The sequence below is a fragment of the Grammomys surdaster genome, unplaced genomic scaffold (assembly GCF_004785775.1).
Source record: "Grammomys surdaster isolate TR1022 unplaced genomic scaffold, NIH_TR_1.0 193, whole genome shotgun sequence".
Classification (NCBI taxonomy): Eukaryota; Metazoa; Chordata; class Mammalia; order Rodentia; family Muridae; genus Grammomys; species Grammomys surdaster.
The window spans coordinates 6,168,116-6,190,686 of record NW_021604638.1 but is presented as its reverse complement, the minus strand read 5'-3'; the positions used below and the strand labels follow the sequence as shown (position 1 = coordinate 6,190,686).

The 22,571-nt window shown below is 49.1% G+C and overlaps 1 protein-coding gene across 4 annotated transcripts in view; it reads right to left on the bottom strand.

Moving 5' to 3' along the window:
- The window catches only part of Atp9a (ATPase phospholipid transporting 9A (putative)), a 106,887-nt gene that overhangs the window by 57,387 nt on the left and 26,929 nt on the right, over positions 1 to 22,571 (bottom strand). For all 4 annotated transcript variants that reach the window (XM_028769539.1, XM_028769536.1, XM_028769538.1 and 1 more), the window contains 6 exons: positions 20,305 to 20,449; positions 16,271 to 16,384; positions 15,439 to 15,547; positions 4,172 to 4,230; positions 2,621 to 2,672; positions 528 to 622 (listed from right to left, as the gene is read on the bottom strand). In XM_028769539.1, the coding sequence (XP_028625372.1) occupies positions 528 to 622; positions 2,621 to 2,672; positions 4,172 to 4,230; positions 15,439 to 15,547; positions 16,271 to 16,384; positions 20,305 to 20,449 (574 nt within the window). The remainder of the gene's footprint in view (positions 1 to 527; positions 623 to 2,620; positions 2,673 to 4,171; positions 4,231 to 15,438; positions 15,548 to 16,270; positions 16,385 to 20,304; positions 20,450 to 22,571) is intronic.

Below are 22,571 nucleotides of genomic sequence, written 5' to 3'. Positions count from 1 at the left end.
TGCGCATTCTCCTTCAAACCACTCCACCTGCAGGACGGGATCTGCGCGGTGAGCAGCCGCAAGATAAGCAGTTCTCAACCCGTGGGTCGCGACCCCTTTGATATCCTGAATATGCTCAATAACAGATTCATTGCGACTCTAACAGTAGCAAAATTACAGCTATGAAGTAGCAAAGACATACTCTTATAGCTGGGGACCGTCACATGAGAAACTGTATTAAAGGTCACAGTGCTAGGAAGGCTGAGAGCCACTGATACAGACACTTAGCAGAAGGAAAGGCCTTTCCTTACAACCCAGCAAACTGGCAACGTCACCCTCGGAAGCGCTCCCTCCTCATGTGGGGTTGGGGCTGCCTTTGGTACAACCAGGTAAGAGGAATCAACACAGGCTCAAGGTTTTCCAGTTCCCCACCAGCCCCACTTCACATGCAGCCGCCACCGCCCCGCTGCCTGACCTCCAAGTACATCTGAGTGTGAGGACCAGGCTGTGATCCAGCGGCCAGCACACAGTTGAGAAAAGCTACTCACAGCGGCTGTGGGGAGCCTCTGTGTGCAGGCCACCGGGAGCCGAAGCTTCCAGTCTGTCTCTCCATCCAGTTGATCCGTGCGCAAGAAGCAAGACCCTGCGGAGAGATTTGGGCACTGTCTGATGTCTGCAATTCAAGTGTGGAGCTTGGATTCCCTCAGCAGCCTGGGCAGTGTCTGCTGCAGTCCTTGAACAAATGGCCCCCCAATGGCCAGCGACTCACAAGGGAAAATAAATGTCCGCTTCCCACCCCCCCCCTCTACAAGGTCTGGGTTCAAATCCTCTCAACCACTCACTCACTCTAGGGTGAGGTTAGGACCTTGACTTTGCTGAGCTGCTGTCTGCCTTTGTACATTACAAAAAGGAGACGTAGCCCGTTGGAACAGGCTAGCAGGGTGATGCGACAGTGGCCAACATAGGATGGTCACTCCTGTGACCATTCCAAGGCATGGGGTGCAAGAGTTTCCAGACCCCTTCTCGGGACCGTTTGGATTTGGATGCAGTGTTTGTCAATCACTGGCTTTGTATTTCAGAGCCTCGGGTTCTGGGGGTTTAGGAACAAAGCCAGTAAGACCCTCCAGGGCCCTTATGGGGCTAAAAAGCTGAGCCGTGGACTCAGGACATGGCTTCTGAAAAAAATACACCAGGTCCTGCTCTTGCTGCAGAATGACCCCACTAACATGGAACCCCAAATCCACAATGCTTTAAAATCCAAGGTGACTGACTGATGACTGATTTAGAGACAGTCACAGATACCCAGAGTAGCCTTGAACTCACTAAACAGCCTTAAACTTCTAATCCTCCTGCCTCCACTCCCTGAGCGCTGGGTTGACAGGTCTGTCACAAGCCTGGTTTTAGACACAGCTGGGGATGGAATCCAGAGTCTGGGGCCTGGAGAGCAATCCCTCTACAAATCCTAAAATTCTACAAACTCTAAAATTCTACAAACCATCCCTGAAACGTAAGAAAAACTCTGTACAATAAAGCTTTGTTTCAGACATAAAATCTCAAGCCTGTAGCACTTGTGGTCCCATAAGGGACACTGAAGAATAATAGGCTTGCATATTCTAGGGACGTACACCTCAGGCGTGTCTGTAGCTCTGCAACAGCGGGTCAAGACAGGAAGTGAGTCCAGGTCACTGACATCCAGTAATCTCCAAGCCTAAAGAGCCTTCCAGGTCACTTCAAGCATGAAGGCTGGGAGGGTGCTCAGTGGGTAAAACGGTTGCTGTGGGAAGGTGAAGACCCACGTTCAGATCCCCAGAGCCCACATAAATGCAATGTGGCAGGTTGTGTACTCCTGGCCTTCTTATTTCAAGAATAGAAGCCGAGACAGGAGAATCCCCAGGAGTTCCAAAAACGTCCAGCGCTGAGGCAGAACACAGATAACCATGTGGGTTTTGTGTGGGTTTTTTTGGCTTTTTTTGAAATAGGGCCTTACTGTGGAGCCCAGGCTGGCCTCCAACTCCATGCAATCCTCCTGCCTCGGTCTCTGGAGAGCTGGGATTACAGGCATACATCGGCATGCCTGGCTTTACTGTGCTGTTATTTCTTAAATGTTTACTCCATCTCTTCCCTGTTTGTTCTTGGGGGAAGGTATTAGTCACACAGTGCACACATGTGTGTAGGTTGAAGGACAACCTGTAAGGATTGGGTCTCTCCCACCACGAGGGTCCCAGAGATTTCGACCAGCTACCAGGCTTGGAAAGAAATGTCTTACCATGTCACCAGTCAAACTTTTGGGGTTTTCTTATTTTATTGTAACTTTGAGGTTTTGGCTTGAGACATGGTCTTACTATGTAGGCCTCCCAGTGACCTGGACTTGTCATGTAGACTCTGGCCTCGAACTCCTAGACCTGACTCTGCCTCATGGGTGTGGATTAAACCATATGACGTCATGCCCAGTCAAATTTTCTGGTTTTAATGATGGAAATTCATGGGCCTACAAGCACCTAAAACACTTTGAGTTAGGAAGAACCCTTCTACAGAGATGTTCCAGTTCGTCTGTGAGGCCCCACAATGACATCTACCTCGTGACATTTCCAAATATGATGCTGCCGGATATGGTCACTGTCCCTGTCCAGCATGTGCTTACCATTTTTCTCCGACGTCCTCAGAAAGATCATGTCAGCAGGGACCCGCTGGTTCTGGGAAATGAAAGGAAACTGGTTATCACGGACAGCCTCGGGCGGGGTGTCAGTCATGGCTAAGCACAGGGCTGCTTTGTCTGCAAGCCACAGGACCTTGCACGCTCCTGCAACTTACTAACCACTTCCACAGAGTCACCTGTTAAGAAGAATGCCATTCCTGGGGTTCCTGAACTCTGCTTTCAGCTCTGGAACCTGCAGCCAGAGCCACCCCCGCCCCACAGCTCCCAGCTACAGGCACCGAAGGCAGCCTGCGAGCTCTCTCTACAGCCTCTGCCCTGTCCACAGCGGCTTTTCAAACTCTTTTGTATGTGTGTGTGCATATGTGAGTATATGTGTTCGTCTGTGGACGTGCACGTGCTTGCCTGGAGGACAGAAGTCCTTGGGGTTTTTGTTGTTGTTTGTCCTTTGAGTTTTTGGAGAGACCTGTCATTGGCCTAAAACCCACCATGGAGCCCCAGGGATCTGTCTTCTTCTGCCTCCCCAGTGCTGGGATCACAGGGGCCACCGCACCTAGCTCTTTTCACACAAACTTGAGACCCCACTCCTGTGTGGCAAACGCTTTAGGGACTAACCCATCACCCTGTCCTCTTGTCTGGCTTGCAATAGGGTGTCAGGAAGCAAAGTTGTGAATAAGGCCAGGTGTGACGAGTGGGCTTTAATCCCCGCAGAGGCAGGAGGATCTGTTAAGTTCCTTGGGTTACACAGTGAGACCTCACTTCAGGAACAAATAATAAATAAACAGAAATGGCTACACGGGGGTGGGGGCGGCAGCCTGTGTGGCTGTGCTGGGAAGGGATCTGCCAAGTGGGGCTCTGTCCCCAATACTTCAGGTTCTCTCAAGTTGACCTTGAGTGCTCGGACTTAACCGACTAACGAATCTGCACCATTCAATTCCACAGAAACGGGATAAGACTGGTTCTTTTTTCTGACAGACTATGATCCCCAGATTCTCCAGATGACCCCTCCAAACCTCTCACCTTCCAAATACAGACAGTAAACAGGCGTGCCAGTGTCTGTTCAAGTGACAAACATTAACACAGACGTTTAACAACTCTCCACACTGTCATCTCCCCACCCCCTGTTCCCCATAAAATGGCTGGCAGACCCCGTGAGTCAGGAACCCAGGTTAACAGTTTGACAAAGGTGAGCTCAATAAATATTTTTAAGTGTCAATGTGACAAGCTGTCTTGTAGAAGAGACATTATCATTAGGGGGGAGACCCCCTCCATATAAACATAACCACCAGAAAATCAAATATATACTGTGCTTATAATGATAAGCAGGGCTACTGGATACCTTAGGGAAATCGTTTTGTGTTTGTCTCAGTGGGATGGAAGTTTTTCTTCCCGAGGCAGACATGTTTGCTAGCGTTCTAAAGAGTTCCTTCCTGTCAGTCCACCAACAGGGCAAGGCCAGGCTCTACTGTCATGGACCACTCCCCGTGCTCCCACTCCCGCTGACGACCAGCCCCTGAGAAGTTTCCAGACTCAACTCACCTTTTCCACAAGGATGAGGTCTCCCACCTGGATGTTTGAACTCTTCACCTTCACGGTCCCTGCAAAGCAACAGACAGACACATCACTGTCTTGGACCCTTTAGATTCTACCAGGCAGCAAGGCCCACGAGTGACCACATCCCGCCTCTGCCTCACCAGGAGGACGCCTCCCTGTGGCTGCAGGGGCTCCAGAGGAAGCCCGGTCTCCGCTTTACAACGCACCAGGAGGACTAAGGCTCTTCATGTCGTAACCTATCGTTTCTAATTCAACCAGTAACAGAGCAATTATTACTCACCAATAAGTTAAATAAATCATCAAGCTAACACAGGACTGGGGAGACAGCTCAGTGGGTAGAGTCATTGCCACAAAGACGTGAGGACCTGAATTCCATCCCCAGAACCAACGGAAAAGCCAGAGAGACATCTGCCACTAGGAGCAGCTGCTGTTCTCTCACAGGCCAAGTTCACTCCCTAACACTCGTAAGTACCGGTCACTCCAGCTCCAGGGGGATCTGGTGTCCTCTTTTGGCCTCTTCCAGCATTTGCAAACATATCTCACAAACACACACACACACACACGCACACACATACTCACGCACAAATAAATAAAACCTAAGCCAGACTTAAACCAGGCATGAGTCATGGTGGTGGCACACACCTTTAATCCCAGCACTTAGGAGACAGAGGCAGGTGGATTTCTGAGTTTGAGGCCAGCCTGGTCTACAGAGTGAGTTCCAGGACAGCCAGGGCTACACAGAGAAACCCTGTCTCAAAAAAAAAAAAGTCAAAAATAAATAAAAATAAACAAAACTTAAAACAACACAAAACAGGTATGACCTTCTTTTGTCTGTAACCTCAATGCTGGGAGAGGGCAGAGCAGGAGTTCCCGGCTCTCACCAGTCCGGTTCTCGCCTGGTCCAGGGCCTGCTCAATAAGCCAGCTTAGCTACCCCACTAAACTCCAGGTTCAGCAAAACCCTGTCTCAAGAGAATCATGCAGTGAGAGCAGAACCTACCAGCCTACTGTGCACACTTACCAAATGCTAACCAGAGCTCACCTCCTGTGCACACTCACCAAACACTATCTGGAATTCTCTACAAAACTTCTAAACCCGGATACAACAGGAAGGATACCAAGTAGCTCTCCAGTATTATCTGGGGGAGGGCAAAATCAGGCCTGAACCTGTTTAGGAGAAAAGTAACCACTGAAAGCTAAAAGGGGCACACCGGAGTACACACCAGCAACAATGTATCCCTGAGGCTCCCAAGGGCTCAGCAGGTGGGGGGGGGTAAGACGCTTAAGTTCCATCCATCTCCAGATATACAAGGTAGGAAGGCCAGTTCCCTCAAATTGTGTACACACACACACACACACAAACACACACAGACCACTTTTTCTTTTCTAAAAAAGCTAAGAATGGTAGTGCACAACTTTAATACCAGCCCTTGGGAGTCAAAGGCAGAGGATCTCCAAGAGTTCAAGACAAGCCTGGGCTACATTGTGAGATCCTATCTCAAAATAAACAAAACAAAAAAACAAAACCACCTTTTGATCGAGGGTTAGATCATTTCAGAGATGGAGAAATTACAGGTATGGGCCCCAGTGGACTTTGAAATGCAGAAATTAGCCTGACCCACTCTTCCTGGTCCACCAGGGGGCACCAACAACACCAGGCCCAAGGGTTAGCGCTCTGGTGACTCCAGGCTCAGGGCTGGGGGCTCTGGTACCAAAACCTCAATGTCAGACAGGAATCTGAAGCCCTGCCCACTCTTGGCCCCACTAAACAATTCCTCAGGAATCATCCCAACTTTACCAAACGTAACATACAGTCTTTGGTTTTATTAGCAAATTTATATCAATAGTCTAACTTTAAGGACCACACCTGGGTTCAGATCTTCGCCACCAACAGTTAGGCCTAACTTACTGCTAAACCAGCACCCCTGGATCTGTTTTGTTTGTGAGCTTGACAGAGAACAGGCTCTCACAGGCTTGACAGGGATTCTTTCTGTCAGCAGCGAGATTTATCTCTAAATCCTTCACACTTTTTCTCTTTACAATAAGCATGAGGCAGGTTGCTTTTCCAACTAGAGAAAAATATATAAAAATATATGCATATATATGTGTGTGTATACATGTACATATACATATATATATAAAATAAAGTAACTCAAAAATTTTAAATGCCCGGCCTGCAGTCTTTTCCTTCCACATTCTGTCCTGAATTATGATGCGTTCACTTAAACTCCCTCAGGCCGTCTGTTCTACCTCTGCAAACCCTTTAATCCAGCATGTTTGCAGTTCTGACAATGGCTCCCCGGCAGGTTAATCCTTCACTGCAAGCAAGCCTACTAGACCAGGCCCAGTCAACAAGATCTCAAGCACACCAGAGGACCCATACACGGCTGGGACATTTATGTTGCTTAACTAGGGACTGTCACAAGGAGGAGGGGAGGATGAGCCACAACTCAGCAGCTTCAAGAGACCCCAAGATAGGAGCGATGGCCCATCAGTTAAGGAAACTGGCGCTCTTCCAGGAGACTAAGGTTTTATTCCTAGTACCCACATGGTGGCTTACAACCATGTTAACTCCAGTTTGAGGGGATCTATCACCCTCCTCTGGCATCCACAGACGTTGTGCATACATGGTGCACAGACATACATGCATGCAAAACACACATACACTTAAAATAAAAACATAAAACATAATAAGATCCCTAGATCCAAACCTGGTACAGTAGTGATGGTTCCAAGCATAAAACATGTACTTCCCACCTCATACATGGTGGGTGGTAGTGACAGTGACATGTGTATGCGTGTGCGTGTGTGCGCACGTGCAAGCTTGTGTGTGTGTGCGTGCATGTGTGTGTATGTGTGTGCGCACACACACATGTGTGGAAGCTAATGACAACTTTCAGGAGTTGGTTTTCCCCTCCTACTCTATGAGTCCTGCGGACAGGACTTAACCTGTCCAGTTTGGTGACAAGAGCCTCTGTCCACTGAGGTGCCTCACCAGCTCTATCCCGTGAGGCACTGCACTAGGAGGAGAGAGGCAGTCACTCTTCAGTGGCCGGGACCGACTCCCCGAGTGAAAGATGATTTAGATACCACAACTCCTAAGCGAGCATCGACTGCAGTCTTCCAGAAAGGAGGGAGGGAAGAGAGAAGAGCAGGAGGAGGAGCAGAGAAGAGAAGGCACAGAAACAGGAGCAGAAAGCATGGAGCAGCCAGGGCAGGAGTTTAGGGTCCTTACTGGAGGGCCAGCAAGATCCTCACTGAGTGAAGCTGCCTGCTGCCAAGCCTCATGATCTGAGTCTGATCTGTGGTAGGGGAGAAGCAACTCCTCAAAGTTGTCCTGACCTCAATACACACACACACACACACATATACACACATACATTACACATACAAACATATACATTACACACACACGTACACATATATACATTATACACACACGCATACACACACAGACATCACATACACATACACACAAACATACACATTGCTCACATACACACTACATATTACATACACACATATACACACATTTCACGCACATGCACACAAACATATGCACACATACACACACAGACATTACACACAAACGCAAATGTATACACACACACAGAAATTACACACATATGCACACACTACACACACATTACATACACATATACACACACACACAAACACACAAACACTCACACAGTTTTTAATTCTTATATTTTAACATGGCATCTGCATTTTGTTTGGTACTGAGCCCTGACTATTCTACAGCTGGCTCACGAGGAGCCAAAGTACCACAGCTTCCTCAGAAAGCACCCTGAGAAGTGAAGACCCAGAACCCACCCTTTCCTTTTCCGGGACCCTATACCCAGCATCCTCGAGACCCTAAGACACCTCTACACATGCATTTTATTTATGTATTTATTTATTGTGCATATGTGTAGGTACGTGTGTGCCACGGCATGCGTGCAGAGGTCAGAGGGCGACTTAAAGGCGCTGGGTTTTCTCCTTCCACCCTGTGGTCTCTTGGGGCTGAACTCAAGTCATCAGGATTGGCAGCGAGCACCCTTACTCACTGAGCGGTCTTGCCAGCCCCAGGCTGGTTTTTGTTTTTCAGTGCATCGTTGGAGACTCCAACAGAAGCTGGAGTGAGATCCAGCTTACAAGGTGACAAGGGAAATTCTCCAGACACAGTCCCGATCATTAACCGGCTTCTGATAAATCCGCCCCACCCACTTTCACCGCCTCACCCCAGCAGGCTCGCAGTCCGTTTATAACTGGGGACAAAAAGCCAGTGAGCACAGCTGTTTATTTCTACAGTGCTGGCCCCCGAGCCTTTCATAAGCAAACCGACAGGGCTGAAGCAGCCTTTCATGGATGATAGCCCCAGAATAAGAGCAGCCTGTCTCTGTGGCAGGGAGACACCAGATGTTTCTCTGGACTGAAGCACGTGAATGATGACCCGGAAGGAGCTGCGCATGCTCCGCACCGCCGCCCACCCCCGAGGAGGGAAAACCATCCTGAGACAAATTCCAGGGCACGGGTCCGCGAGGGCGTTGGTTTTGACCCCGAACACCTCAAGTTACAATTCTATTTTCCCGGTGAGCAATGTTTGTGCACCAGCCTCACCAGCCCCGGCTAATGGATTACTCTCTAATCTAAGTGTGGCAGTGACGAGCTGTAAATTCCACTCGTGTGTACATTTCCTGAGGCTGACATCAAAACACCTCCTCAGGGCCCAGAGTTCAGAGGCTTAAAGGTGAAGTTTTCATTTTCAGATGGGGGCGGCAGTTCCAAACCCGGGAAAAGACTCACTGGAAAAACAAGCCAAGGCTATAAAGTATGGTCATGAAGCACCTCTGCTTAAACCAGTTAAGAACCCGGTGGGGGGGGGGGGGAGACGGATTGATTTTAAATATTGTAAGTTTATATTCAAGTTGTAAGTTATAGAGACTTTTCAATAAATGTATCAACGGGCAAAACTGGTTGACAATGTCCCCAAAAGACAAACAGGCTAAACAGCCTGGGAGCAGGAAGTAGCTTCTGAGAGAAATTAGCGGTGCAGGGGGATCCCCAGGACCCACTCAGAAAGATGAGAAGAACTCCTCAGAGTGATCCTCTGCCTTCCACGAGTGTGCCAGGCACGCCTACAACCACACACACAAGAAATATGTGCGTGTAACCTGAAAAGATTAACCGGACAATTTAAATGTGCGATAGTCAGGGTTTTTTCTTTCCACTAAACAGCCGATCCATTTACCAATAAATTACAATAAGGACTGAATATTGGCAAAGAAAAATTTCAAGTATCACTTTGCCTCTGTCTGACCTCACAAGAGAGTCTGTGGTAAGTCCATCTTAATAAAACTCAACTGAGCTGCTAGCCTCGGCCTTACTGGGTTGGGAGTGGGAGTAGGGGCAGATTCTAGAAAGCTAGACTCAGGGAACAGCCTTGTGCTCAGTCCTGAAGGATCTCTGCAGGACTTTTAATACCTTAACATCAAGAAGTCCATCACTGGGGCCAGCAACATGGCTCAACTCGTAAAGAATTCACCAGGAAAGCCTGATATTCTGAGTCTCTCTCACACGCATTCACGTATACACGCACCAGACACTAGTAAATAAAATTAGGAGAAACAAGTTTGTAGTAGTTTGAACAGTTTTGGCCCCCACAGACTCGTGTTTGAATGCTTGGCCCACAGGGAGTGATGCTGTTAAGAAGTGTGGCCTTGTCAGAATAGGTGTGGCCTTGATGGAGGAAGTAGGTCACTGTGGCGTGGCCTTGGCCAATCTTATCCTGTCTGCCTTCAGATCAAGATATAGAAATCTGATCTCCTCCTGAGCCATGACTGCCTGGACACTTCCATGCTCCCACCTTGATGATAATGGACTGAACCTCTCAACTTGTAAGCCAGTCCCAATTAAATGTTGTCCTTATAAGAGTTGCCTTGGTCATGGTGTCTCTTCACAGTGATGGAAACCTACCTAAAACAAAGATTTAAAGTCCAGCACTATAATTCTCTCCTTATAGAAATACACACTGGGCAGAAGAGATGGCTCGGAGGTTAAGAGCACTGGCCACTCTTAAAGAGGACCCTATTTGGTTCCCAGCACCCACGTGGGGACTCATAACCATCTGTAACAGGTTCCATGAAGTTCCAGGTCATCTGTGGCCTCTTCTGGCACCAGAGGCACTGTATGTACATGGTGCACACACACACATGCAAGCAAAACAACAACCCATAAACAATAATGAAAAAAATGTAGCCCAGTGAGGTACCACTTGGGAAGTGGATGGGGGCAGAGCTTTGTGAGTTCAGAGCTTTGTGAGTTCAAGGCTACCCTGGTGTACACAGTGAAATCCTGTCAATAATAATAATGATTTTAAAAAACAAATTCATATTCAGACATAAAACAGTCTGTACTATGAAGATAGAGAAGCAGTGCTTTGGTAACTATTAACAGAACAAGTTTGCATTAACGACCGCATCCCTTCTAACACCAGTGGAACAGGACCCCCTAAAGGAAATGCAGGAATACTGGAGTCAGAAGGGAACACCATTCTCTACAACCCCAGGAAACCATCCACAAAAGACTCCAATAAACTAAATATGGGTCTTCAAAGGAAGAGTGGCCCCAGGCACTCTCTTGCTGGGCTAACAGTGCTCACAGGACTCCACAGAGTAGGAGACCCGAGGGAGGCCAGCAACGGAGAGAGAAGAGGGACACATTTAGTATCCAGCACAACCTGGAGAAAGTCTGTGTGTGCTCTGTGTGCCGGGCACAGGCCTCTGGCTCTGCGCTGAAGGCTTGCCATCTGCCCAGATGTCCCCAGCAGGAGCTAGGCTACTGTGCTCATTATGTTACCGCTGGCACTTTCTTTCAAGGCTAATTACCTCAGCTTCATTTAGCCCTGCATGGCAGGAAGGCAAGCCCGTATGAAGAACTAGGTACTCATCTGTGAAAATTCAAGCCCCAGCCCATGTCTCTCACACCCCTCACAGGCACATGCCCCTCTCCAGCCCTTGTCTCCCACCCATTCAGAGGCACCCCATCCCCAAGAATCAAACTTATTATAAAAATATAAAATTTTTAAAAGTCTAAGAGAAGCTCATTTGTTGGCCTTTCCTGGCCCAGATAGAGTCTTCCAATGCTGTACTGCTCTCCTGTTGTGTGAGGCGAGCTAAAATCTCTCTGAGTAACTAACAGGCTTCTGCTGGGCTGTCTCCTTCACATCTCCTCTGGCCTCATTTCCTGGAACTTCAGCACCTTTGAATGCTGTTGGTTAGAGAAGACAGCTGTTTATTTGTTTTGGGTTTTTGAAACAGGATTTCTCTGTGTAGCCCTGGCTGTCTTTGAACTTGCTCTGTAGACCAGGCTGGTCTCAAATTCAGAGATCAGCCTGCCTCTGTCTCTGGAGTGCTGGAACAAGTTCAAGGTTATCCCTGAGGCCAACCCAAGCTACTTGACTCTGTCTAAAAGTAAGTAGGTAGATGATTGATTGATGATTGATTGATAGACAGACAGACAGACAGACAGTGTGTGTATATGAGAAAGAGAGAGAGAGAGAGAGAGAGAAATGAGAGAAATAAAAATTCTTGTCCCAAATGAGGATGGCACCTGGTTTTAGTCTCTGGCCTGCATACTGTGTATACACACACAGACACACACTCACGCATTTCAAAGCCTGAGATCAAGAGCCCTCTGTAGCTGTAGCATTAGGGCTGCACACACTGGAACAGCTGGCCTCATCACCACAGGCACTGAGTGCCCCCCTGGCCCCTGCACCATGGCTCCTGTCTCTAGAAGAGCCTCATCTTCAAGCCTGGGTTGCATCCTCTCAGCTCTGCCCTTACCTCATTCTGTTTTCTCAGACACAATGTTTCCCTGTTATCCTAGAACCTCAGCCAAAGCCTGAGCAATGGGTACAAAGAAAAAACTCTCCCTCCTCTCCATCTCTCCCACCCATCCCCAAAAGCTCCCTCCTTGGAGTTACTTAAAACGGCTGACAAGGCCTGTAACTGGTGCCTGGCTGGCCGTGGCTGTGTAGAACAGCAATGTCCCAATTCCCAATCTGGACATCTTTCCCAAAACATGTCACTGCCCCTCTCTCCCAGTGTCCTCTACTCAGCCCGTTGCTAAAGGGTGGGTCTTTGTGGTGATGCAACTGTGGGGGTGGGGGGAGTTCGGGGGTCACACAGGCTCCTTAATTAAGTAACCTTCACTTGTACTTGGTAAGCAAGCCCAAATAAACTCACTGGGATTTCCTGTGATGGGGGTAGGGGGGCGGGGACCCGAGGTGACTCAACGGGTGAAGGCACTGGCTGTGGCTAAGACTGCTAAGTACCTGTAAGTTCAATACCTAGAAGGCACTGTGGATGGAGAACAGAATCCGGGAAGCTGTCCTCTCAGCCCGACTGTGCACACACCCACAAGAATGAATAAATCCTTAATGGAAGTCTGTGGAGGAACTCAGGTGCATTTGGGCCCTCCATGTCAGTGCTGCCTTGGAGGAAACGTTAATTCAGTGCTAGGGAGGACGACGGGCTTCCTGTTGTTCCCCTCCAACATCTATCAGCCGGATACCCCGGCCTGGATCTCTTCCCAGGCTCACAGTTTCTTGGGGTTTTATTGGACTTCCTCAAACTGCAGAGCCGGGGCCTGGGCTAATGTTCAGATGTGCATGTTTTCCTTCTGCTGGTGTAACGGTGTGCCAACGGCAGCTGGGGACAAGTAAAGAAGACACGTTTCCATGCTAGAACCATCTGCCAAGTCTTCTTAGCATCTTTTCAATAACTGGGCGGAATCAAAGCAGGAGCTGGAAATGGCGCACAGGGGAGGGCTGAAGAATCATTCACCAGAAATATGAAAAGCCAGCGGCGGGAGCCTAGCTGGCTGAACAGAATCCGAGGGCTGTGATCTGATGCTTTTGTCTGTCGTCGAGGGTCTTAACGTTACCTACCATAAGAATGTGTTAGCAAGAGGGGACTAATATACATAACCCCAGAAAGAGGCCTTGGAAAGCCTCAAGCTCCTACCTCTGTAAAGCCTTTGTCCAAAATACAGTAGCTGTGCCATTTGAAGGCGTTTCCAACCGAACTCAAATCTCCCCTTGTTCTAGGGACCTGAGCTTTTCAGACCACCCACCTTGAAAACCACTTCAAAGCAAATAGAACATTTCCTAAGCATGTCACCCCAACGTGTTTCCCAGGAGGAAATTCTCCTGGGGGCTCTGACTCCAGGGACAGGCTGCATGCCAAGCCCGCCATGCTAAGCATCAGAGTCTCTAAGCCATCCAGCTTAGGCACCCAGCTCATCTCTTTCACAACTCCTAGTTTCCTGAAAATAAGATCCTTTAAAACAGAGTCCCTCCTAAAATAATGTTCCTTAGCCAGACATTAGTGACTGGGCTTTAATCCCAGCACTCAGGAGGCAGAGGCAGGTGGATTTCTGAGTTTGAGATCAGCTTGGTCTACAGAGTGAGTTCCAGGACAGCCAGGGCTACACAGAGAAACCCTGTCAAAAAAAAACAAAACAAAAACCTAAAAATCAATTAGTTAGTTAGTTAATTAACTAATGCTGCTTGCTGCTGAGTGAAGTCAGTAATCTCAGGGCGCTGAACTGCTCCTGCCATCAGCCAGGTCAGCTAACATCACCAACATTCTCTCATTCCAAAGCACACTGGACCCTGCTGTGGTCGGAGTCACTAGCTGGGATCAGGCTGGGCTTCTCCAAAGGTGGATGTGGGTGGGGTTGTGAAGTGCTGTCATTTAAGGATGGGTGAAAGAGCTCAGTGGGTACCCTGGGTACCCACCAAGAGGCTACAACTTCCATCCTGGAACCAACACAGCATGAGAAGAGCCCTAACTCTGTAACCTGTCTCCAGACCACACACAAGAGCACACACAGACACAGACACACACACACAGAGGAAACACATTTTTTAGATATAATAAAGTTGAGACTGGAGAGGTGGCTCAGAACTTAATAGGGGTGCATGCATAGGCACACGTGCACGCAATATCCATACCCAAACACAGAAGATAAAAAAATGTAATTTAAACAAAATTTTAAGTTACAATAAAAATGAAGGTTCCTGCGTTTGAAATGGGGCTATTTAGTCACTTCTCCTTGGATTAAGACTTACAACTGACCTCACTCCCAGATCACGGCTTTGCCACACCTGCAGAGACGTCTCCACAGCTGCTGCCTCTGTAAAACCTTAGGCTGCAACGCTCCACTGTAAGTAGCTTTTATTGAATGCTACCTTTGAAAATTGTTGCTTATTAATCTCATGTGTGTTTGTGTGTGTGGAGGCCGGAGACCAGCGTTGACTGTTGATCTTCAGGAGCTGTCCTTATTTATTATTTATTTATTCTTGTGTGAGTATTTGCCTGCATGTACATGTGTACAGGACCATGGATATATGGTGCCCACAAAGATCAGAAAAGGGTGTCAGCTTTCCTGGAACCAAAGTGACAGGTGGTTCCGAGATGCCACAAAGGTCCTGGGGACCGAATCTCTGTAAAGATAGGGCTTTCTGAGCTCAGACGTCTCTGGGCTCCCGCCTTGTATTCTGAGATAGTCTCTCACTGGCCTGGATCTCATCCACTCAGCTGGGCCAGGGCAGTAAGGCCAAGAGACCACCTGTCTCCATCTTCCCGATACTGGGGTCACAAGCACACATACATAATATAACATAATCACCCCTAGAGTTTTACATGAACTTTAAGGCTCCAATTCAGGTCCCCAGCAGGTTATTGACTTGCCTATTCTCCCAGCTCCTAAAAGACCTTTCAAAAGCTGTCCCGGGGCCAGCAAGATGGCTCAGCAGGAGAAAGTTCCTGTCATCAAGCCTAACAAGCTGAGATTGATCGCGGGGACCCACATGGTAGGACAGAAATGGCTCCTGCAAGCTGCCCTCTGACCTCCACATGCACGCCATAAGATATACTCTCCCCATACTCCAACACACACATACACAGTAAATACATATAAAAATAAAATAAAGCTGTTCGGGGATCATGTGACCAGGAGGCACCTTCCCTCCCCTCTCAGCTGGCAAAGGAAGCAGAACGGTGAGCCAGTAAACCAGATGCAGCCCGGGGTTAACTGACAAGACTAGTTCTCAGAGCACAGTGGCAGTGGCCTGAGCTTGACCTCTAGTTGTCTGAGCAACTGTCCCAAGGCTGGACCCACGACCCTGCTCCCTCAACCATCTGCAGCAAGTGACAAAGGTTTTAAGCACACCCAGACGCTCACCTCGTGACGTGAGCCGGCTGTAGACCTGGGAGTTCATCTCCTTGTCGCGCACATAGCATCGGATCTCCTCCACTGCCTCACGGATGATGGTGACAGCCAGCACGAAGCCCTGCAGAGAGAAGGGACGGGGTGAGCCCTGCTGAGACCAACTGTATTCTCCTTATACTTGGGACAGACAAAGTAAGATAACAAACTATGATGGTTTGTATATGTTTGCCCCAAGGAGTGGCACTATCAGAAGATGTGGCTCTGTTGGAGTAGGTGTGTCACTGTGGGTGTGGGCTTTAAGACCCTCATCCTAGCTGCCTGGAAGCCAGTACTCTACTGGCAGCCTTCAGATGAAGATGTAGAACTCTCAGCTTCTCCTGCGCCATGCCTGCCTGGATGCTGCCATGATCCCTCCTTGATGATAATGGACTGAACCTCTCAACCTGTAAGCCAGCCCCAATTAAATGTTGTCCTTATTAGAGTGGCATTGGTCATGGTATCTGCTCACAGTAGTAAAACCCTAAGACACACCTCCATCTGTGAGAACCGAGAGTCTGTCTTCACCCTGTAACTCAAACCTATAACCACACCACAAAAAACAAGGTGGGAAGGCCCTTAGCCAGTGACAGAGCTGACAGCTGAACGAACAGGGAGACCTGGCTGGGCTCTGCCACAGTGTGATCCTGACGGTGCCTGAACCGCAGCCTTGAATGCTCAGAGCAGAACGCCCAGTGTGTTGGTTTAAGAGAAACATGTCCCTTAAAAGGCCACCGCTCAGGCCCCGAAGCCCAGGGAATGGGAACGAAGAACCTTCTGTCCACAAACCCAAGACCAACCTACTCACCAGAGGAACCCAGTAGGTGTAGAGGGCACCAAGCCTCATCTCTGGGACGAACTGGGAGCAGGCGAGAAGGAGGAAGTAGAAGTTGAAGAAGTATCTGAACTGGCTGAACAACACCTGGAACGGAGGACAGGGGACATCGCATCTTCTGAGGGTGGGGGAGCCAGACGGGGTCAGGGGAGGGGGAGGGGCACTCCTACAGAGACTGCCGCTGATGTGCTGTTCCACGCAAAGTCTAAACGGTTCCGTGTGGTCTAGGAAGGCAGACATGGGCAACAGAAGCAACAGCTACATGGGCTGGGAGTGGGGCTCAGTGGGTAGTGTCCATGGCTGTCATCCCAGTCTCCATCCTGTGTGCTTCCCTCATCCCCACCCCCACCTGCCTCCTGCACGCATGACATCCGGGGTCCCAATCCCAGCACAGTATAAACTCGTGCGGTGACATGTGACTATAATGTCAGCTCTTGGGTGGCAGGGGAAGGAGGATTAGAAGTTGAGGGTCACTCTTGGCTACACAGGAAGTTCAGGACTAGCCTGAATTACAGGAAACGCTGTCTCAAAAAGTGACCTGTGAATGCAAGGACAGTCGACGAAGAGAATCACGTAGCGGGCATTACCATGTCAGTCAGGTGCTGGGGGGGTGGGGATTGTGTTTTTTTTTTTTTTTCATCTTATCTGTATCTGTAGGAACACCTGTCCCATGGGTCACCTTACAGGAATCAGTTCTCTCCGTCCACCTCATGGGTCTCTGGGGATGGAACTAAGGCCATCGGACTTGGTAGTCAATGTCTTGACCACTGAACCGCCTCCACGGTCCACACCTTATTCCTCTTTTAGTTTTGTTTCTGGGCACAGGGTCTCTCTCTAGAACCCTGGATGGCCTGGAATTCACTATGTAGACCAGGCCGGCCTTGAACTCACAGACCTCTGCCTGCCTCTGCCTTCAAACGATGGGGTTAAAGGTGTGTGCCACACGCCCAGCTCTATGTGTTATTTCTTCTTATTGGGCATTTTATTTATTTAGATTTCAAATGTTATCCCCTTTCCCGGTTTCCTCTCCACAAACTCCCTATCCCATCCCTATGTTTTATTTCTTAAACTGTATTTTAGAAGTACAACCAGTAACTGGAAACTCTGTTTGGGAATGGATTCTAATGAGACCACTGTGCTGTAATTTGAAGACAGATTATGTCCACCGTGGGATTTTGAAATTCCATTTATTCATTATTTCATTAGAGGGGGTGGCGGACGCCACGGTGCATGTGTCAAGGTCAGACAGAAGGCTGGAGTCAGCTCTCTCTCCCCTCCATGTGGGTCAAACTTGAGTTGTCAGAAGTCAGGCAGCAAGTGCCTCTAACCACTGAGCATCCTACCTAGCACTCACGCTAGACGATCAGGTTTTTGTATTTGTTTGTCTGTGTTCCTTGAGACAAGAAACAGTCCTGGCTGCAATCTAACTCCCAGAGATCCCCCTGCCTCTGCTTCCGAGTGCTATGTTTAAAGGTGTGTTCTACCACACCGGCCCACTGTAAAAGTTTTTCTAACTTTTATTTTTAGATCTATTTGTTCTATTTTGTGTTTTGCCTACATGTATATCTGAGTGCTACACGCGTGCTTGGTGCACAAGAAAGCCAGAAAGGGACAGTGGATCTCCTGGAACTGGGGTTATATACGGTTCTGAGCTGCCAAGTGGGTGCTGGGAATTGAACCCAGGTCTTCTGCAGGGCAACAAGTGCTTTTAGGGCTGAGCCATCTCTGCAGGCACCGCCCCTTCCCCCACAATAGAATTTTAACAGCATAAAGGAAGGCAGGGGAGATAGGATCTGTCAGCGTTCTATCATGGACGGGGGAGGGGCAGAAGAGCGCTCAGGCAACTAATAGTTGCTGAGAGACAGAGGCTTTCTTCAGTCGTGTAAGAACCACTGGTAAGGTGCCTCTGCTCCTTCCTGTAAATAACCCTAACAATTCAGCACTTGGGAGGCAGAGGCAGGCAGAGCTCTGTGAGTCTGAGGCCAGCCTGGTCTACATAGAGTTTCAGGTCAGCCAGGGCTACATAGCAAGTCTCTAACTCAAAAGGAGGAAGGAAGGGAGGAAGGGAGGAAGGGAGGAAGGGAGGAAGGGAGGAAGGGAGGAAGGGAGAAAGGAAGGAAGGAAGGAAGGAAGGAAGGAAGAGGGAAGAAAGAAAGAGAAAGAAAGAGAGAAGAAAAGGAATGAAGAAAGAAAGAGAGGAAGATGAAAGGAAAGGGAAAGGAAAGAAAAGAAAATCCCTTTATACTGGCCTTGAATTTCTGGAGCTATGCGTGCACACACTCTGCGCTCACACGCAGTGACAATAACTGCCACTCCTCCTCCTTCCTGGCCTGACCTGGCTTCCGCTTGCCTGCCTCAAAACAACCACAGATGCTTGAAGTGAAAACTTTAAGGGTTCTTTGTAAAACCAGTTGTGTTGGGTAGTGTTTTGTTGGGGCAAACACATGAAGAGATGTTTTCCTAAAGTGGACACAGATAGAAAAGTAAGGCAGGCTCGTGAAGGAACGTTTAGCTGAAGCAGACGCAGGAGAGAGGATGTTCTGCTAAAGCAAGCACGTGAAAGGACACGTGATGAAGGATTCTTAGCTAGTGACACGCATGTACTGGTCTACCTTACATTGTACTGCTGAGCTCCATTTGTCAGGACTCCATAGAGAAGAGAAAAATGCACCAAAAAAACTTCTGGTGGTGTGCTGCAGTTTCTTGCCATGATGTCAACTGAGACAGACACATGTCGAGGCAAAACACATGGAGGACACATGATGTTTGGAGGGTATAAATAGGACTCCACGGACAGTGATGAGGGCTGAGCTTGACTTGCTAACAGAGGTAGCCATGCCAAGCGTTTGGCTCTTGCTAAGGCCTGGCTGTCACTGCTAGGCAGTGCCACTGCTGCTGATTCGTGTTTGCTGTCCTGACTCTACTTAGCTAGACTACTGGTACATCTGTGAAGTGTCTGTGGGTAGATCGAGCCGCTTCTACTGACCTATGAACTAAACTATCAATTTCCAGACAACACGGATGGGAGTTGTTACAAAGAACCTTTACAAACAGGTCCACTTCCCCCGTATCCTTTCTTTCCCACTCCCTCTGGTGAGTGGTGGGCTAAAAGGGAGGTTAAAGCGTTTAAAACCCATCATTAAAAATAGGTTTAGAGAAGTTAAAGTTACAGACACTCCTCAGTGGCGATGAGTGTGTCCGTTGATGAGCGTGTCCATGGCTTCAGGCTCATGAAGGATCAAGGGCAAGTGTTAGGGCTCCAGAATCCCTTGTGGGCACATGTGCACATGTTGCTGTGTGTGTGAACATGTGTGCAAGTGTGCAGGGAGACCAGCGGTCAACAGTGGTGTCTTCTTCAATCATTCTGCGATTGTTTTTTTTTTTTTTTGGAGAAGGGTCTCTCACCAACCTTGTAGCTCACTGACCGACTAGACAAGAGGCCCAGTGAGTGAGCCCCAGGAATCCCATCTCCTCCATGAATGCTGGGATTACAGCTGTGTGTCGTCGCCACGCCCCGGTTTACATGAGTGCTACAGACACAAACTCAGGTCCTTCTGTCTGTACCAAGCTCTGTCCTGAACGAGCCATCTCCCCAGCCTTCCTCAAACATTTATTAACAAAAAATATAAATTCCTTCTCTAGACGGTAGGATTAAACTTTTCTCTCGGTACTTTTGCATTCCCAGCCCTCCTGAGCCTCGTCCCCGACACTGCGGTGGCACGGAGAGACAGCGTGAGCACCTCTGATGATCTGTCCTGGCATCCTATAATGCTGTCTCCAGAATGCCCAATTAACATGAAGCTGTTCTATCACACAGGTGTACCAGCGCTGTCATGAAGACAGGGATGTCCCCTGCTGGTGCGGTCCCTCCCCGTCAGGGAAGACGAAGGGTCAGTGGTGAACAGAACAGACTCACAAACTCTACCATAGGGACCACAGTCCGCTGAGACTGGAACCATGGCAAAAAGTCACAGTGGAAAAAAAAAAAAAAACATGGCTGCACATACCCCAGGAAGAAACGTGAAGAAATTGTACTTCTGGTTGTTGATGACATTTCGAGGGTACCGCTGGTCCCTCTTCTCGGGGTGTCCCAACCAGACAGTACGGGGCCTGGGCTCCCCTCCACCGCAACATCTCAGCCACTCACAGCACCTGTGGGAAAGACAAACCCACAAGATCAAGACCACACCCATGTTATAAAAGGCCACGCCCCTGTTATCAATGCCACACCCACATCATCAAGATCATGTCCGTACATCTAAGTCATGCCCACACCATCAAGGGGCCATGCCCACAAGTGACCAGGCCAGAGATTCACATCAAGGCCAAACCTACACCATCAAGGCCACACCCACACCATCAAAGCCACGCCCACATCTGTCTACTCTCCTCCTCACAATGCTTTTCTCTAAAGGGTCCTGGCCAGGGCAGGGCCATAGCCATCCGATCTGGGGTAACAGCCAATCTTCACTGACCTAAGATGCAGTAGTCTACGGTGTTGTGCCCCTGTGACAGTTGCCTGAGGAGATTCACCATGAAAACAAGCCCCTGGGCATTCTGTGAGGGAGGTTCTAGATGGTTGGGAAGAACCACCCTACATGTGGGCAGCACCAGGATCCTGTGGACAGCATCGTGGGCTCCCAGACTGAACAAGGAGAAACCCAGCTGAGTGTCAGCGTTTCCTGGTCTCTGCTTCCTGACTGTGGACATGCTGTGACCAGCTGCCTCACTCTCCTCTGCCATGGCTTCCCCACCAAGAGGGACATGCACGGAATGCACAGCCTTCCTCTCTAAGCTGCCTTTGTTAGGTATTTAATCACAGTCAAGGAGTACCTAATGCAACCCTGGAACCCAAAATTATTTAAAAAAAAAAAAAAACCATTCATTTAAAAATAAGAAACATTTAAGCTAAGAAGCCTTACACACCTCAGTGAGATTTTATGACGGGTTCTGTACATTTTACAGAGCAGAGGGTGCAGAACAAAGCCCATGAGCCAAGAGACGAGCATCAGTCAGATCCGCCCTTGCTCTGTGTGGGTCCCCTCCCTGCTCATATGTAAAGGATAGTGGGGGATTGTCTCTCCACCCCGACCATTCTCTTCTTAGTAAATGTTAAAGGCCCAAAGCAGGAAAGGCCACATCTCTGACTAGAGAACCTGGAGATGGGCCAACGGCCAGCCACAGGAGCAGGACCTGCATGCCACTCCCAGTCCAGCCCTCCCGAGAGCATTGGTCACTGGCACCAACCCTGACCCCGGGTCTCACACAAGCCAAGCGAACACAGCAGGCTCTACCACCAGCACAGTAAAGCCACGGTGAGAACCTGGTTCAGGAGAGCTTGCAAACGACTTGACGATCACAGTCCCCTAAGGCTACAGTGAAACAAACTAACACACACACGCTTGATGTTCATTCCATGCTCCTGTACAGGCTGGCAGGAGGACATTCCCAGATTGCCATCCCCTCCGATATCACCAAGCAAAGTAAAACCAGCCAGATATAGCTGCTGTGACTCACATAATGACTGGTCCCCTGTGGACCCTCCTTCACCCCTTCCTCCTGCAGGTCGGGACTGGGTGGGATGCTGGGGAACAGGGGATAAGCCCACGGGGTCCATGTGTGGCAGGACCCCGAAACGGAGCCAGCCGGCGAGCTGCCTGCTCAGACGTTCAAAATTTCCATGATGAAACACAATGCTCTTTCTTAAAAATAGCATCCTCATTCCAGTAAACTCAGCTGGGTGGAGCATGCTGGGATACAGACAGGTGCTACAGCCAGTAACTGCTGCCGGCCACTAAGCCGTTCTAAGGCCAGAAGCCAAACAAGAAGCTCCAAAGACTCCACGTTCCCCACGGGCCTGCTCGCAGGCAGTCACCACATTAGCCAGGAGGGGACATTAGCTGAAGCCCTGTCACCTGACAGGTTAGGAACCTAAGACAGAGGAGAGAGGGCAAGGCAGAGGAAGGTGCAGAGGGAAGGAGATTGGACTCGCAGGCAGCAGGGCAGTCACATGAAGAGCACTCCAGTACTTCTCAGTCTTCAACAATCCTTCACACTATCTACGGCTGATGAGACCGCTAAGCGGCAAACGCACTGACTACACAAACCTGACGGTCTGAGTTCGATTCCCAGAACCCTCAGCGAACTCCCTCCTGAGGGTCCTCCTGATCTCCAGGCTCATGTCACACTCCCGCAAACGTGTAACAAAAGAAAAAGACCTGAGTCCCAGAAAACACTGTATGCCACATAGCTAACGGGACACGGAGACTAAGCA